The sequence below is a fragment of the Papio anubis genome, chromosome 7 (assembly GCF_008728515.1).
Source record: "Papio anubis isolate 15944 chromosome 7, Panubis1.0, whole genome shotgun sequence".
Taxonomy (NCBI): Eukaryota; Metazoa; Chordata; class Mammalia; order Primates; family Cercopithecidae; genus Papio; species Papio anubis.
In genome coordinates, this window is record NC_044982.1 from 70,918,869 (window position 1) to 70,935,421 (window position 16,553).

Consider the following 16,553-nt stretch of genomic DNA (forward strand, 5'->3'; position numbering starts at 1 on the left):
TTGATTGGATTTTCAATTAAACTCTCATGTAGAAAAAGCAGAGCACCATTACAATCATCAGTCTTCCCATTCATAATTATAGTATATTTTCATTTATTCTGAGACCCAGACATTGCTCGTTTGTATATTTCTAGGTGTTTTATTGTTTTGTTGATATTCTGAATAGGATTTTTCCCCCATTACATTTTCTAGGTTTTTCTATTTTTAATATTTAGTTTACAAACACTGAAGTGAATTCTCTTATTGATTTTAAACGTTTTATTGTCTGTCTCAGGATTTGTCTAAATATGTAATCATTATCTACAGATAATCTCCTTTCTAGTAGTTATGCTTGTTTTTGCTTATATCATGTCTTATTGCACTGACCAGAACTTGCAGGATAGTGTTTAATAGTATAGTAACAGTGGACATCCTTGTCTTTGCTGATTTTAATGAAAACAACTCTTCTATTTCATCATTAAGGAAGATACTAGATATTAGTTTTAAAAAGATAATTTTTATTATGCTGAGAAAGTACCCTGTTTTCTAGGAGTTCTTATATGGAAACGATGTTAAATTATATCAAAATTATTTTCAGCATCTATTCAAATGTTCATATAGTTTTGGTTTTTTAACTAATTGATGTATATTGCATTTTAATATCACTAGACTGCTAATATCAAATGATATTTGCATTTTTGAGATAAACCTTGCCTGATCTTTTGGCTTCCCATTGTGATAGATTTACCAGAATTTCATTTTGAGTTCAGGTATAGTCTACTATTAGCAGATTATGTAGTTATTTTTTGTCCTATTCCTGTTATGTTTTTAGAATTGAGGTTATACCCAGCTTCATAACATAAATATTACCTGTTGCTTAAAATTTTGGAGGAAATCATAAAATTTCTAATTTTTCTTTCAGTTTGTTTCATCTTATTACTCTTCTCAGGTTTTCTTTTAGTTCTTGGGGAAATTTTACTTTTTTTGTTTGTTTTCTATTTTCTAAAAATCCATTTCATTGAGACTTCTAAATAGATACTAGTAGAGATTCATACATGGTGTTATAATTTTTATTAGATTTCCTTTTTCATTTTTGTTTTTTGTGTTTTTTTAAAATTTTGTTGATGCAGACAATCTGCTTAGTCTTTTCAAAGAAACAGATCCTAATTTGTTACACTCTGTTATGTTCTGTTTCTAACTCATTATTTTCTGTTTTGTTTTTTCCTTTTTTATAAAGTTTATTTCCTTTTCTTATATCTGAAATTGATTTCTATGTATCTTTGTTTTATTCTTTAACAATGAAATAATCTTAGGCTGTAAATTCCACACCCCTGTCTGCCTCACTTAGGACAGAGTGCTCTTGTTATTGTCACCGGTGGCTGGAGCACAATGACATATCAGGTCACTGCAGCCTCTGCCTTCAGGGTTCAGGTAATTCTCTTGCCTCAGCCTCCCGAGTAGCTGGGATTACAGGCATGCGCCACCATGCCTGGCTAATTTTTGTATTTTTAGTAGAGATGGGGTTTCACAATATTGGCCAGGCTGGTCTCAAACTGCTGACCTCAAGTGATCTGTCTGCCTTGGCCTCCCAAAGTGCTGGGATTACAGGCATGAGCCACTGTGCCCGACCTAATTTTTGTATTTTTAGTAGAGACGGGGTTTCACCATGTTGGCCAGACTGGTCTGTAACTCCTGGCCTTAGGTGATCCACCCACCTCAGCCTCCCAAAGTGCTGGGATTATAGGTGTGAGCCACCACTCCCAGTCCCCCTCTTGTCCATTCTTGAAGTCTCAGCTTAAACATCACTTTATATGGAAAGCTTTACATTAATCTACTCCTATGCTTCACCTTCCTTCCCAGACTGTGTTTGAATCTCCTTCCATATGCTTTCACAGAACCCTGTAACATGTCCCTGTCATAGCATTTATCATATTGCATAGTTATTATTATCATTATTGTTTAGCTATTCTTATTCTTTCCAAGACGATTATAAGAACTCTCTAAGTAGTCTGTGGGTTCTCAATTCTGATTGTTCTCCATAACAGTTTATCTTGGTACTAGATGGTCAAGTCCTTGGGAACAGGAATCATATTGCTTTTTCTGTCTTGCTTACCTCAGAACAATATAGCTGCTACCTCTACTGCTATATTGAAACTGTCTTTCTGAAGGTTAGTATCCTGACCATCAAGTGTAAAGTTCTTTTAGTCCTCACCAGCCTCATTCATTTACCTAATTAAACTTAAATTTAACTTCATAGGTGTGTGTGGTGTTTAGATTTACAAAAGAACTGATAGGAAAGTACAGAGTTTCCATATATTCTCCATTCCCCCGTACAGTTTCCCCTATTATTTACATCTTACATTAGCATGTGAAGTCCAAAGTTTACGTTAGGCTTCATTCTTTGTATTGGTTTTGATGGATGTGTACTGACATGTATCTACCATTAGAGTATCACACAGAATAGTTTCACTGCTCTAAAAATCTATTGTATATTAAATCCCCTAAATATCTAATACTGTTATCTATTCTGTCTTTAAAATTCTCTCGATCATTTTAAAGTCCTCTCCCCCAACTTCTATGACACTAAAATTACTCAGTTCAACTCCTAATTCTCTGATTATTTCAGGTCTTCACTGGTTCATTTTCTGTTTCTTACCTTCAAAACATAGGTATCTCCCTCATTTTTCTTTTACCTGCCTCTCTACTATCATTCTAGGTCACATTTCTTTTCAAAATGAGATCTTCCTCCTGATTGTCATATTTATATTTAGAAGTACCTTTTGAGAGTTACCCAAATTTGACCATTTCCTTTCCGTTGCCTTTAGGTTTTCATAATCATGATGTCCATTCTTCTTCTTATCTCTCAATTATATCTCTTCTTACCTTTACGGCTCCCAACTGATTGATTCATGTCCTTATCCCTTCTTTCCAAAACAGTTTTAACAACTGTCTAAGTACTCTGTGGGATCTCATCTCCTGACTCTTCCCCATCTAGACAATCTGGACCACTGACATAATCTTTCTAACATAAAAATTTGATGTTCATAAGAACACTCCTTAGTGACTCCCTAATAATGCCCGACCAGACCCTTCAGTCTAGAGCTCAATCCATACCAGCCATCTTGGCTATTCAGTTTCTTTAAATTACCTTTTTTATTTCTTGGCTCCTGCTAAACTGCCTCCGTTCTCATACATACCTTGGATGAATTGTGGTATGAATACATACCTCAATTCTTATACAAACCTCCATTCTCACACATACCTTGAAGGGGAGACATTGCCTTGAGGCAGCATGAATTTTTTTATACACTAAATTAAATGAATGCGTGGCATTTATTTGTTTGCTTTTTTAAAATAATTTTAAAGAAAACTACATATTTTTTTAATACAATGAGCTCAAGTAAAAATTCATTCTAATTATATGACAGTAAGACAGCTTTTGAACTTTCTTAAACCAGGAAACCCGAAAACAAACCTGATTACTTGTCTAGGGAGGACTAGGGAGGAAGAAAATGAAAGATTACTTTGTTAGCAGACTTACCTCACTAAACCATTTATAGATTATTTTCTTTGCCTAGACTAATTGTTTCCTATTCCTTGTGGTTGAACCACCAGAGTTTTAAATTTCAAATCACAAAATGATATGTATTATTATTTTATTGCAAAGTATATACAGGGATTTAGAAATGCTTAAAACTTGACAGATGTCACTTTGAGTTTCCAGTAGTGAGCTAATAATATTTTGCCAGTACTATACATATTCTTATAGAACATTTGTAGTTGCAAGTTCACTAATTTTAATTATTTTTTCTAATACATTTGCCTCATTATTCACTATTGTGGCGCATATTAATCTAATGACAATACAACAAACATTTTAGCAGCCATAGTTAGTAAGTAGAAAAATAAGAAGGAATAGTGAAAGATTAATTGACGTAAAGGGCAGCTGAACTCTGCTTCTCTTTTATTGCATTTTAAAGATTCATTTTCTGTTTTTTTCCTATATGGCACATATACTTCTCTCAACTTTTAAATTTATATAGTATTAGATGAAGATTTCTATCCAGCTCTTTCCAATTTTATAAATTATTGTTTATAAGCTCTAATTGATAGCCCTTTTCCTGAAAAAGCAAAAACACTGAGAAGTTTTTTTCTTTCACAATTAGAATTTACACATAATAGATTATGCTTTCAAATTAAAATTTTAATAGTTTGACTGAGACATAATTTACAATACAATTAATTCATTTAAAATGTACATATTTTTAGTATATTCACAGGGTTGTACAACTATCACCCCAGTCTAATTTTTAGGTTATTTTACTTCCTCTGAAAAGAAACCTGGTATCCATTACCCACCAGCCTTTCTTTCCTCCTATCCCTAGATAACACATATCTACTTTCTGTCTCTATAAATTTGCCTATTCTGGACACTTCATATAAATGGAATCAAATAATATATGGGTTTTTGTGGCAGCTTTTCTTGCTTAGCATGATGATTTCAAAGTTCATTCATGATGCAGCATGTTTCTACTTTATTTCTTTTTATTACCAGAAACCATTTCATTATATTGATAAATATCTGTTTATCCATTCATCAGTTGATGGACGTTTCAGTTGGTTTCACTTTTGGGCTAATATGAATAATGCTGCTGTGAACATTCATGTTCAGTTTTTTGTGTGGACATGTTTTGAATATATACCTAGGAGTAGAATTGCTGGATGATATGATAACTCTCTGTTTCACCATTGGAGGAACTGCAAACTGTTTTACACATCAGCTGTACCATTTTACATTCCCACCAGTGATATATGAGTGTTACATACTCTCCATGCCCTAGCCTATACTTGTTATTGTCATTCTTTTTTATTATACTCATCTTAGTGGATATGAAATGGTATCTTGTGAGTTGTGAGACTTTTTTAGTATTGTTTTTTCCTGTACAGCTTTGATCAGCCTAAAATATCTCATGATTTTGATTTGCATTTCCCTAATGACTTATGAGTATTTTTCATTGCTATGATAATTGGCTCTATATATGTTGTTTGAAAAAATGTCTATTTAAATGTATACTGGGTTGAATAGTATTCTCTCAGAATCTCATGTCCACCCTGAAACTCAGAGTTCAATTTGGAAGTAGAGTTTTCAGTTATGATGAGGTCACACTGTACTAGATTTTGCCCTAAATCTGATTACTTGTGTACTTATAAGAAAGCCATGTGAAGAAACACTTCTGCATACAGAGGAAAGATGCCTTTGTAAAGATGGAGGCAGAAATTGTAGTCATAGAGCCACAAGCCAAGTAATGCTGAAGAATTGTCAGCAACAACTGGAATATTAGAAGAGGCGAGGAAGGATGCTCCCCTACAAACTTTAGAAGGAGCATGGCCCTGTGCCTTGATTTCTGACTTTTAGCATGCAGCACTGTGAGAGAATAAATATTTTTTATTGAGAGCAACCTAGTTTGCGTAATTTGTTACAGAAACCCTAGGAAAATGATACAAACGTCTTTGCCTATTTTTAAAATTGGGTTATGTGACTGGGCATGGAGGCTCACACCTGTAATCCCAGCACTTTGGAAGGCCAAGGCGGGCGGATAACATGAGGTCAGGAGTTCAAGACCAGCCTGGCCAACATAGTGAAACCCCGACTCTACTAAAAATGCAAAAATTAGCCAAGTATAGTGGTGCATACCTGTAATCCCTGTTACGCAGGAGGCTAAGACACAAGAATCACTTGAACCCAAGAGGCAGAGGCTGCAGTGAGCTGACATTGTGCCACTGCACTCCAGCCTAGATGACAGAGGGAGACTCCATCTCAAAAAAAAAAAAAAGTGAATAAAATAAAAAATAAAATAGAATTGGGCTTTTACTACTGACTTTAAAGTCCTTTGTATGTGTGTTCTAGATACAAGTTCTTTATCAGATACATGATTTGCAGTTTTTTTCTCATTCTGTAAATTGTCATTTCACTTTCATGATGGTATCATTCATAGCACAAAAAATTTAATTTTGATAAAGTTCAGTTTGCCTATTTTTCTTTTGTCACTTGTGCTTTTTGTGTTGTATTTAAGAAGACTTTGCCTAGGCCAGGCGTGGTGGCTCATGCCTATAATCCCAGCACTTTAGGAGGCCAAAGCGGGTGGATCACGAGGTCAGGAGATCGAGACCATCCTGGCTAACATGGTGAAACCCTGTCTCTACTAAAAATACAAAAAAATAGCTAGGCATGGTGGTTGGTGCCTGTAGTCCCAGCCACTTAGGAGGCTGAGGCAGGAGAATGGCGTGAACCTGGGAGGCAGAGCTTGCAGTGAGCCAAGATTGCACCACTACACTCCAGCCTGGGCGACAGAGCAAGACTCCGTCTCAAAAAAAAAAAAAAAAAGACCTTGCCTAATATAAGATCCTTTGGGTTTTTTTTTTTTAATGAGTTTTATAGTTTTAGCCCTTACATTTTTGATTTATGAGTCATTTGATTCAATTTTTTATATGGTGTAAGAATCTGACTTCATTTTTTTTTTTTTTTTTTTAAACAGAGTCTCATTCTGTCACCCAGGCTGGAGTACAGTGGCGCAGTCACAGCTCACTGCAGCCTCAACCTTCTGGGCTCAAGTGGTCTTCCTGCGTCAGCCTCCCAGGTAGCTGGGACTGCAGGCGCATGCCACCATGCCTGGCCAATTTTTAAATTTTTGTAGAGATGAGGTCTCATTTTTTTGCCTAGGCTGATCTTGAGCTCCTGTGCTCCAGCAGTCTTCCTAACAGCCTCCCAAAGTGCTGGGATTACAGGTGTGAGCCATTGTGCCTGGCCCCAACTTTATTCTTTTTCATGTAGATATCTAGTTGTCCCGGTATCATTTGTTGAAAACACTATTTATTGAAATGTCTTGATACCATTATCAAAAAGCTATTAACTATAAATATGAGTTTATTTCTGATCACATGATTCTGTTCCACTGATTTTTGTCTCATCTTGCGTCAGTACTATGAGTGCTTTGATGACTTTTATAGCAAGTTTTGAAATCAAGAAGTATGAGTTCTCCAATTCTATTCTTTTTCAAGATTGTTTTGGCCATTTTGGGGCTATTACATTTTCCTGTGAATTTTAGGATGAGCTTGTCAATTTCAGAGGGGTTTTTTTTTCCCTTTTTTCTCTTTTTATTTTTAGTGGGGATGGAGTCTCACTCTTTTGCCCAGCCTGGAGTGCAGTGGCATGATCAGAGCTCACTGCAGCCTGGAATTCCTGGGCTCAAGTGATCCTCCCACCTTACCTCATTCTCCCCAGTAGCTAGGACTACAGGCATGTGCCACCATGCCCGGCCAATTTTTTTTTTTTTTTTTTTTTTTGTAGAGATGGTGTCTCACTGTGTTGCCTGGGCTGGGTGTTTTTCTTTTTTCTTTTTCTTTTTTGAGTTGGAGTCTCACTCTGTTGCCAGGCTGGAGTGCAGTGGCACGATCTTGGGGCTCACTGCATCCTCCACCTCCTGGGTTCAAGAGATTCTCCTGCCTCAGCCTCCCGAGTAGCTGGGACTACAGGCGCACACAACCACACCCAGCTAATTTTTGTATTTTTAGTAGAGATGAGGTTTTACCATGTTGGCCAGGGTGGTCTCGCCCTCTCGATCTCTTGACCTCATGATCCACCTGCCTTGGCCTCCCTAAGTGCTGGGATTACAGATGTGAGCCACCATGCCTGGCCCCAGGCTGGTCTTAAACTCCTGGCCTCAAGCAGTCCTCCTGCCTCAGCCTGACAAAGTGTTGGGATTACAGGCATGAGCGACCACACTCAGCCAAACTTGCCAATTTCTATTATCAAAGGCAGCTGGGATTTTGATAGGGATTACATTAAATCTGTAGATCAGTTTGGGGATGCTATCATCTTAACAATATTAAGTCTTTAGGCCCATGAACATGAGTGTTTTTAAATGTAGATCTTTAATTTCTTTCAACAGTGTTTTGTAATTTTCAAAATATAAGTTTTGCTCTTCACAGTAAATTTATACTCAAGTATTACTCTTTTTGATGCTATTATAAAAGGATTTTTAAAATTTTGTTTTCTGTTTTTGGATTGTTTATTGCTAGTGTATAGAACTTCAGTTTTTGTATATTTGATCTTATATCCTGCAGCCTTGCTGAACTTGTTTATTAGCTCTAATAGCCTTTTTAGCAGATTCCTTAGGATTTTCTATATAAAAAATCACCTCATGTGCAAGTCAGATATTTTTACTTCTTCCTTTCTAATCAAATTATTAATTCAAAGTCTTCATTTGTTATAGATCTATTCGGGTATTCTGTTTCTTTTTAAGGTTGGTTTTAGAAATTGTGTCTTTCGGCCGGATGCCGAATCTGTAATCCCAGCACTTTGGGAGGCCGAGGCGGCGGATCACGAGGTCAGGAGATCATAAGCATCCTGGCTAACATGGTGAAACCCCATCTCTACTAAAAATACAACAAATTAGCCTTGTGTGGTGGCAGGTGCCTGTCGTCCCAGCTACTGGGGAGGCTGAGGCAGGAGAATGGCATGAACCCGGGAAGCGGAGCTTGCAGTGAGCAGAGATCGCACCACTGCACTCCAGCCTGGGCGACAGAGCGAGACTCCATCTCAAAAAAAAAAAGGAAATTGTGTCTTTCTTGGAATTTGTTCATTTTATCTAATTTAATTTGTTGACATACAAAGGCTTATAGCATTTCCTTATAATATTTTTTATTCCTGTAAAATATTTAGTGGTGTCCCTTCTTTCTTTCCTGATAGTCATTTTGAGTCTTTTTTTATTGCTCAGTCTACCTAAGGATGGCTAATTTTGTTGATCATCTTAAAGAGCCAACTTTTGGGTTCATTGATTTTTTTTCTCTATTGTTTTTCTCTTCTATTTTATTTATTTCCACTGTAGTCTTTATTATTTTCTTTTCTTTCTTCTGCTTGCTTTGAATTTAGTTGCTTTTTTTTTTTTTTTTTTTTTTTGGAGACAGGGTCTCACTGTGTCACCCAGGCTGAAGTGCAATGGCACAGTCATGGCTCACTGCAGCCTGGAACTCCCAGGCTCAAGTGATCCTCCCATCTTAGCCTCCCCAAGTAGCTGGGACCACTGGTGTGCACCATCACACCCAGTTGGTTTTTTTGTTTTTGTAGAGATGGGGTCTCACTGTATTGCCTAGGGTGGTCTCGAACTCCTGGGCTCAAGCAGTTTTTCTACCTTGGCCTCCGCAAGTACTAGGATTACAGGTATGAATCACTGTGCCAGTTTTGTAAGGTGGAGGGTTTGGTTATTGGTATGAAATCTTTTTTAAAACTTTTTTTTCTTTCATTCTCAAAGGAAGTGAATGAAATCTTGAGACTGAGTCTCACTGTGTCCTCCCAGGCTGAGTGCAGTGGCGCTGACCTCGCTCACTGTAAGCCTGGTTCACGCCATTCTCCGGGCCAGCCTCCCAAGTAGCTGGGACTACAGGCGCCACATCAAGGCCTCCTGCTAGTTTTTTGTATTTTAGTAGAGACTGGGGTTTCACCATGTTAGCCAGGGATAGTCTCCCATCTCCTGACTCAGGATCCACCCGCTTCGCCTCCTAAAGTGCTGGGATTACAGGCGAAATCTTTTTTAATATAGGCATTCAGATCTGTAAATTTCCCAATGAGCACTGCTTTACTTATAGGCCACATTTTCATTCATTCTCTCTTTTTATTTTCATTTTTTATTTTCATTCATCTCTAAGTATTTTCTCATTTCCCTTGAGATTTATTCTTTGACCCACTGGTAATTTAGGAGTATATGGTTACATTTTCACACATTTGTGAATTACCCAAATTTTCTTTCATTGATTTCTACTTTCATTCCATTGTGGATAAAAAATATACCTTGCGTGATTTCAAATCGTTTAAATTTATCAAGGCTTGTTTTATGGTCTATCCTGGAAGTTGTTTCACATATGCTTGAGAAGAATGTGTTTTTGCTACTGTAAGATAGAGTATTCTGTAGATGTCAGGTAGGTCTGGTTGTCATATTATTGTTCAAGTCTTCTGTTTCCTTGTTGATATTTTCTAGTTGTTCTGTCCATTATTGAAAGTGGGATATTAAAATCTTCAACTATTATTGAGGAAATGTCTGTTTCTGCCTTCAGTTCTGTCTTTGTTTTGCATCATGTATTTTGGGGCTCTGTTTTTGGGTGCATATATGTTTGTAATTTTCATCTTTTCCTGTTAGATTGACCTTGTATCATTTGAAATATCTGTATCTCTAACATTTTTTGTTTTAAAGTCTTATTTTAGTATAGCCACTGTAGCTCTTTTGGTTTCTATTTTATGCTACTTGTTTCCATTCCTTTGACTTCAACTTTATCTGTGTCTTTGAATCCAAAAATATATTGTTGGTTGTTGTTTGCTTGTTCATTTGTTTATTTTCTAGCAACTTGGTCTCCCCACAGTAATTAGCCTCTGATCTCCCTGCTCAGATTTTTTAAAAATTGTTTTTCTTTTAGCCTGGCTAATGAGGGGTCTTCCCTGGATTATCACATACTTATTGGTCAAAATTTGTGCTTAGTCCTTACCAGTTTGATTTTTTTTTCCCCCTTACCATTTGATTTTTATCATTTACTTTGGGATGTGTGTGGCTTGGAGACTGCTATCACAGTTGAGAGTGTGTTTGTTTTTTTGTCCCACATTCACCAGGAGACTAATAGCTTGAAGGTTCACTCCTGATTACTCCAAAGAGGGTACAGCTTTGGGTATGCACACAGTCTTCCAGACTGCAAGGAATGACTGGATGTTATTTTTAAGTCTTAGCTTCCCAGGGGTCGACCCTGAGTTCAGGTTATTCAGTGCCAGTGAGGATTTACCTTGTTTTGATAAGTCTTTGTGTGACTTGGGGAATGCTTTCATGTCTGTCCATCCTACATCTTACTCTAATTGTTCCTTATTGGGTGAAGCCTAGTGCATGTGCACAGGGTTTTTGACCTCCAAAATTGACTGTGATTCCCCAAAGGGTCCTTCTTGGCTGTCTCATTTCCTGATTCTGTTAAAGTTCTGGCTGTTTTGCTTGTCATAGGGCTGCCAGCTTCTCTTAATTGCTTTCCTCCAAGCTCTGTTGCAAATAATGTCAGCCCTTTCCGGCAGAACTGCTGCAGAGTTCTTTGTCCTTATAACCTACTTTTCACCCTGGGCAAAACCTATCTCTCACTACACCTGACCTGGGGTCACGGATCAGCTTTTCCTGGAGTGACAGGGTCACTCTACAAGTCAGCACCTGGAAGGAGTTGGCAGTCCCTGGTCTTAGCTCGCTCTCCTGGCAGAATCTCTACCCTGTGAGCAAGCTAGAATGGAGAAGATTGAGACCCTCAACGTTTTGCTCCTGGAGCTTCTGCCCTAAGAGAGGGAGGGAAGGAGAGGAGACCTGGTTCTTTCAGCCACACCTATCTAAAATAGATCTTCTGTAACATGGGGCTGGAGAAGGATGATAAATGCCTCTAGTAACCTGTCTCTTCCATGGGGAAGCCATAGCTCCAGATTGGAAGCTGGAGAGAGAGGGAACCTCTGTCTTCTAGGCCTGAGTAGGATGCCCAGGGCAAAACTTCTGCAACATTGAGCTGAGGGAGTGGGGCAAGGAAACAAGTTGTAATTCATATATCAAAAGCTCTGTGTTGTTACTGAGATTTACTGAGTTTTCTTGAATGAATGTTTCCCTGTTTGCTCTATGACTTTAGGACAGTATACAGGGACTTTAAATAATGTTTTAAATTTTTTCAACAGATAAGCTATGTTTTGCTTGGGAGAGAGGCTGTGTAGATCCTTATTCTGCAGATTTGGAAGTCTCCCCATCCCCACATCATATTTTACTGCTTACACTAGCATATCCTGATGACACATCTGATACACTGAAAGTTTGCCTATGTGCTCATCATCTAAAGTAAAATATTCCATTATTGAAAGCAGCTGAAACATCTTTCTTGCTGATATTGAACCTACTATCATGATTTGGTAACTTGCTCCAGATGTGTGGGAAAATTCGGTTGTCAGACTCCATTTTTTAAAGAACTTTAATTCTTATTTACTTGTTGTTGTTGTTGTTGCAGGGTTTTTTTTTTTTTTTTTTTTTTTTTAATTCCTACATGATATAGTAGTGAAAACTTTACTAATGGTCTTAAAGTTTTTTAACCCAAGCTTTGTTAAATCAACCTAAAGTAAATGTAGCATGACTTAGTTAGTTTGGAAAGCCAAATTGCAAAGCTAAATTTCAAACAAGAAATGTGCTTTTATGAACACTTTTAATTTTAGAGAGAACTAAAAATAAAATGTCTAAGAACTTGGCTGTTACTCCATACAGTTTTATATTTGTAAACAAACTGCATAACTATGCTTTCACCAATGTTGGACCACATATACGACAGTAGTCTCATAAGATTAGAATACCTTGTTTTTGCTGCACCCTTTTTGTTTATGTGTATTTATATACACAAATACTTAACAATATGTTACAATTGCCTACAGTATTCCTACAGTAACATGTTGTACAGATTTGTAGCTTAGCAACAAGAGGCTATACCTGATAGCCAAGGTTGTGTAGTAGTCTGTACCATCTAGGTTTATGTGAGTACATCTATAATGTTCATACAATAACAGAATTGCCTAAAGACACATTTCTCAGAATGTATCCCTGTTGTTAAACAACACTTAACTGTGGGTGTTTCTTCTACATTGTAAGTACTTTGAAGGATTGGATCCTTTCTCACTCATCTCTGTACTCCTACCTAGTTCTAAAATGTAGTCCCTTCAACCATGGGATTCGGCTACATTGCAAAACAGACAATTCTTGAGATGCTTTATGTATTCACACCTATGTGTCCTTCCTGATGCTCTTTCTCTTCATTTGTCGAATCTTTCTTACCTTCATCTAACTCAATTTTATCTTCTTTAAGTTTCTGTTTCTGCAGTCAAAAATGATCATGCTTGTCTTTGATTCCAATGGCAATTTTGTAGTAATTTTTTACTTACGTTGCATTTATATCTCCTTCTGTAGACTATAAGATCTAATCCTTTTTAATCTTTTTATTGCTACATACTTTGTACATAGAACTTAATTGTTGGATGAATGAGTAGATAAAATGGTGATTAAACGAGTGGTGTAATCTTTTGTTTTATAGCCGAGAGACACACAAGATTGCAGTATTTTATGTTGCTGAAGGACAAGAAGACAAACACTCCATTCTCACCAATACAGGAGGAAGTCAAGCATATGAAGATTTTGTAGCTGGTCTTGGTTGGGAGGTATTATTTTTAAATTATATGAAATATTTATATTTGGAAGCATAAGGTTTTTTTCTTTTTTTTTTTCCTAGCTTATTATAGAAGTATTATTTTAGGAGATACAACAGCTTAACAACTAATTTGTTATTGTTTCTGCCTTCCATTTTGTCTGCACATACAGCAGCAGTTGGGACTTTGAAAGGAAAGGTGTTGACTATTTTATGAGACAGTATATTGTGAAAGAGTACTAAACTCATAGCTTTATAAGATCTGGATTTTCCTTACAGCTGTGACCACTGGACTGGTGGTCTTCAAACTAGGATCTTATGGCTACACAAAGGCTTTCCAGGAATATGTGGGTATACATAGTTTTGAGGAAATTAGCTTCCAGATCCTCAAGTTTACCAAAACTAATGCCAGAAAACCCTTCTGCAGTCTCTTGTCTCTCATTTACTTTGTAAAAGAAAGGCATACTACTCACCCACCCCAAATCGTACAGTGTCCCAGAGGGTTTTAGCACCAACAAAAGAGACAGTTCTAGTGGGTATACTTTTAGGAGAAAGTCCCTGCCAGCAAAACAAGAAATTTTGAAAGGTGTTATACTTTATGTCATTCAAGAAACCAACCCATGTCAAGATTCCTGTACCAAATCTGTCTATCTTAGAATTATAACTCAGAAGGTAGGTATTTGTCATAAGGATTTGGATGAATATGTTTATTTGAATTGAAAAATGAAGTATCAGACATGTTCTAGAACAGAAAGTAAATCTGATGTGGCTGATTGGCTTGTGATCAATTTAATACCAGACACTTTGCATATATTGAAGCAGCCAAATCTGTAGCTCCAAGATTTTGATGAAAATATATTTAAAGCACATCTATTTATTATATAGTGTACTGGAAATTGTATCCTTGGCAATCATTTAAATTTTTTATGAAAATTTTTATTATAGTTTTCAATTTAATAGTTTCCCAAAATTGCTGTAGAGAGTATATGAGCAAAATTGTTAAAGAGCACTGCATTAGACTATAAGCTTGTAGAGGGCAGGCACTTTTATCTCAGTGATTTTTCTTTTTTTTTAAATTCCCAGTGCCTTTCACAGTGTCTGATATGTAAGCCTTTAGTGTTTTGTATATATTTTAATGGCTAATCTAACCTATTTTTTTATGATTTTTTCCTTGGGATACATAGCTTATTTATAAATGTGTAGTTTTATTTCAAAATATGTGAGTTTTTTCTAGATGTCGTTATTGATACCTAATTCTATCCCATTGTGATTACAGAATATACTCTGTAAGATTTCAGTATTTTGAAATATAATGTATCTCAGTATAGGTACCCTATTCCCTTGAAAAAAATGTGTATATTCTGTAGTTATTGAGTGTAATGAACTAGGTATGTCAGTTAGGTCAAGGTGGTTGTTGGTAGTATTTAAATCAGTATGTTTTTACTGACTTCATTTCTTTTAAAAATTTTTATTGCTACATAATAATTGTACATATTTATGTGGAACATATAATTTTGATAAGTGCATACAATGTGTAGTGATCAGTTCAGGATATTTAGGATACCCATCACTTCAAACATTTATCATTTGTGTTGGAAACATTTCAAATCTCCTCTTCTAACTATTTTGAAATAAACAACATTTTGTTGTTAACTATAGTCATGCTAATGTACTATTGAACTGTAGGGCTTATTCCTTCTATCTCACTATATGTTTTGTCTTCGTTAGCCAGCCTATCTTCATCGCCACACCACAACCACCACCTTCACCAGCCTCTGGTAACTGTCATTCTATTTGTTACCTCCATGAGATCAACTTTTTTAGCTCCCACATCTGAGTGAGAACATGTAATGTTTGTCTTTCTGTGTCTGGTTTATTTGTCTTAACATAATGACCTCCAATTCCATCCATGCTTCTGCAAATGATAGGATTCCATTCCTTTTTATGACTGAATAGTATTGCATTGTGATACATACCACATTTTCTTTATTCAGTCATCTGTTGATGGATATTTAGGTTGTTTCCATATCTTGGCTGTTGTGAGTAAAGCTGCAATAAATATGGCAGTGCAGGTATCGCTTTGATATACTGATTTCCTTTTCTTTGAATAAATACCCAGTAGTGGGATTTATGGATCGTATTAACCTGCTGTTTTACCTTAAGTGAGTTATTTAAGCTCTGTATGCCTCTTTACTTATTTGTCAAAGGTAATGTACTTTTCTACCCAACAGAGGTGATGTGAAGTTCAATTGAGCTTATATATGTGAAAATGCTTTGAAAAGTACAAAAAAAAAACCCTAAGTAGATTTTCTGTTAAAATGTAAAATACCATAAAAGTATTAGTAAAAGTAAGGGAGACATGAAAAAGAACAAGTTAGGAATATTTACACTTTTTGATTTCAAAACTTAATACAGAGCAATGCTAATCAAGGTAGTGTGGATAGATCCTGGGGCAGAACTTAGGAAAAAAAAAAAAAGAAGATAGTGTAGTACTGCTGGTACAAGGATAGACATATAGATCAATGGAATAGAATTGAGAGTCCAGAAATAAACCCCATATTTGTGGTCAGCCGTTTTTGACAAGGGTGCCACAACCATCCAATGGAGAAAGAATAGTCTTTTCAACAAATGGTGCTGAGACTATGAGCCATATGCAAAGAATGAAGCCAGACTCTTACCCCATACCATGTACAAAAATTAACTCCAAATGGATCACGGACCTAAATGTAAGACCTAGAATTTTAAAACTTTAGAAGAAAATATAGGAGTAAATCCTTGTGATCTTGGATTTTGCAAAGGATTTTTAGATAAGACATAAAGCATGAGCAACAAAGACAGAACCAGATAATTGTACTTTATTAAAATTAAAATTTTTGTACTTCAAGGTGAAGTCTGATAAGAGACTAGTATCTAGAATATACAAACAAGTTATACAAATCAATGATTAGAAGATACTCAACTAAAAAATGGTCAAAGGACCTAAATAGACATTTCTCCACAAAAGATATATAAATGACCAATAAACACATAAAAAGATGCTCAACATCCTTTGCTATCGGGGAAATGCAAATCAAAACCATAGTAGGTATCACTTCACACCCATTAAGATAACTACAATCGGTATTGCGGCGGAGCAAGATGGCTGAATAGGAACAGCTCCAATCTCCAACTCCCAGCGCGAGCGACACAGAAGACCGGTGATTTACTTTCAACTGAAGTACTGGGTTCATCTCACTGGGAGTGCCGGACAATTGGTGCTGGTCAGCTGCTGCAGCCCCAATTGAAGCGAGAGTTGAAGCAGGGCTGGCGGTGACGCCACCTGGGAAGCCGAAGGGGAA

At 36.5% G+C, this 16,553-nt stretch overlaps 1 protein-coding gene across 15 annotated transcripts in view; it reads left to right on the plus strand.

Annotated features, from left to right (window-relative positions):
• RALGAPA1 (Ral GTPase activating protein catalytic alpha subunit 1) overlaps positions 1-16,553 on the plus strand; it is a 276,848-nt gene that overhangs the window by 191,164 nt on the left and 69,131 nt on the right. For all 15 annotated transcript variants that reach the window (XM_021941133.2, XM_021941130.2, XM_021941131.2 and 12 more), the window contains one exon: positions 13,105-13,228. In XM_021941133.2, the coding sequence (XP_021796825.1) occupies positions 13,105-13,228 (124 nt within the window). The remainder of the gene's footprint in view (positions 1-13,104; positions 13,229-16,553) is intronic.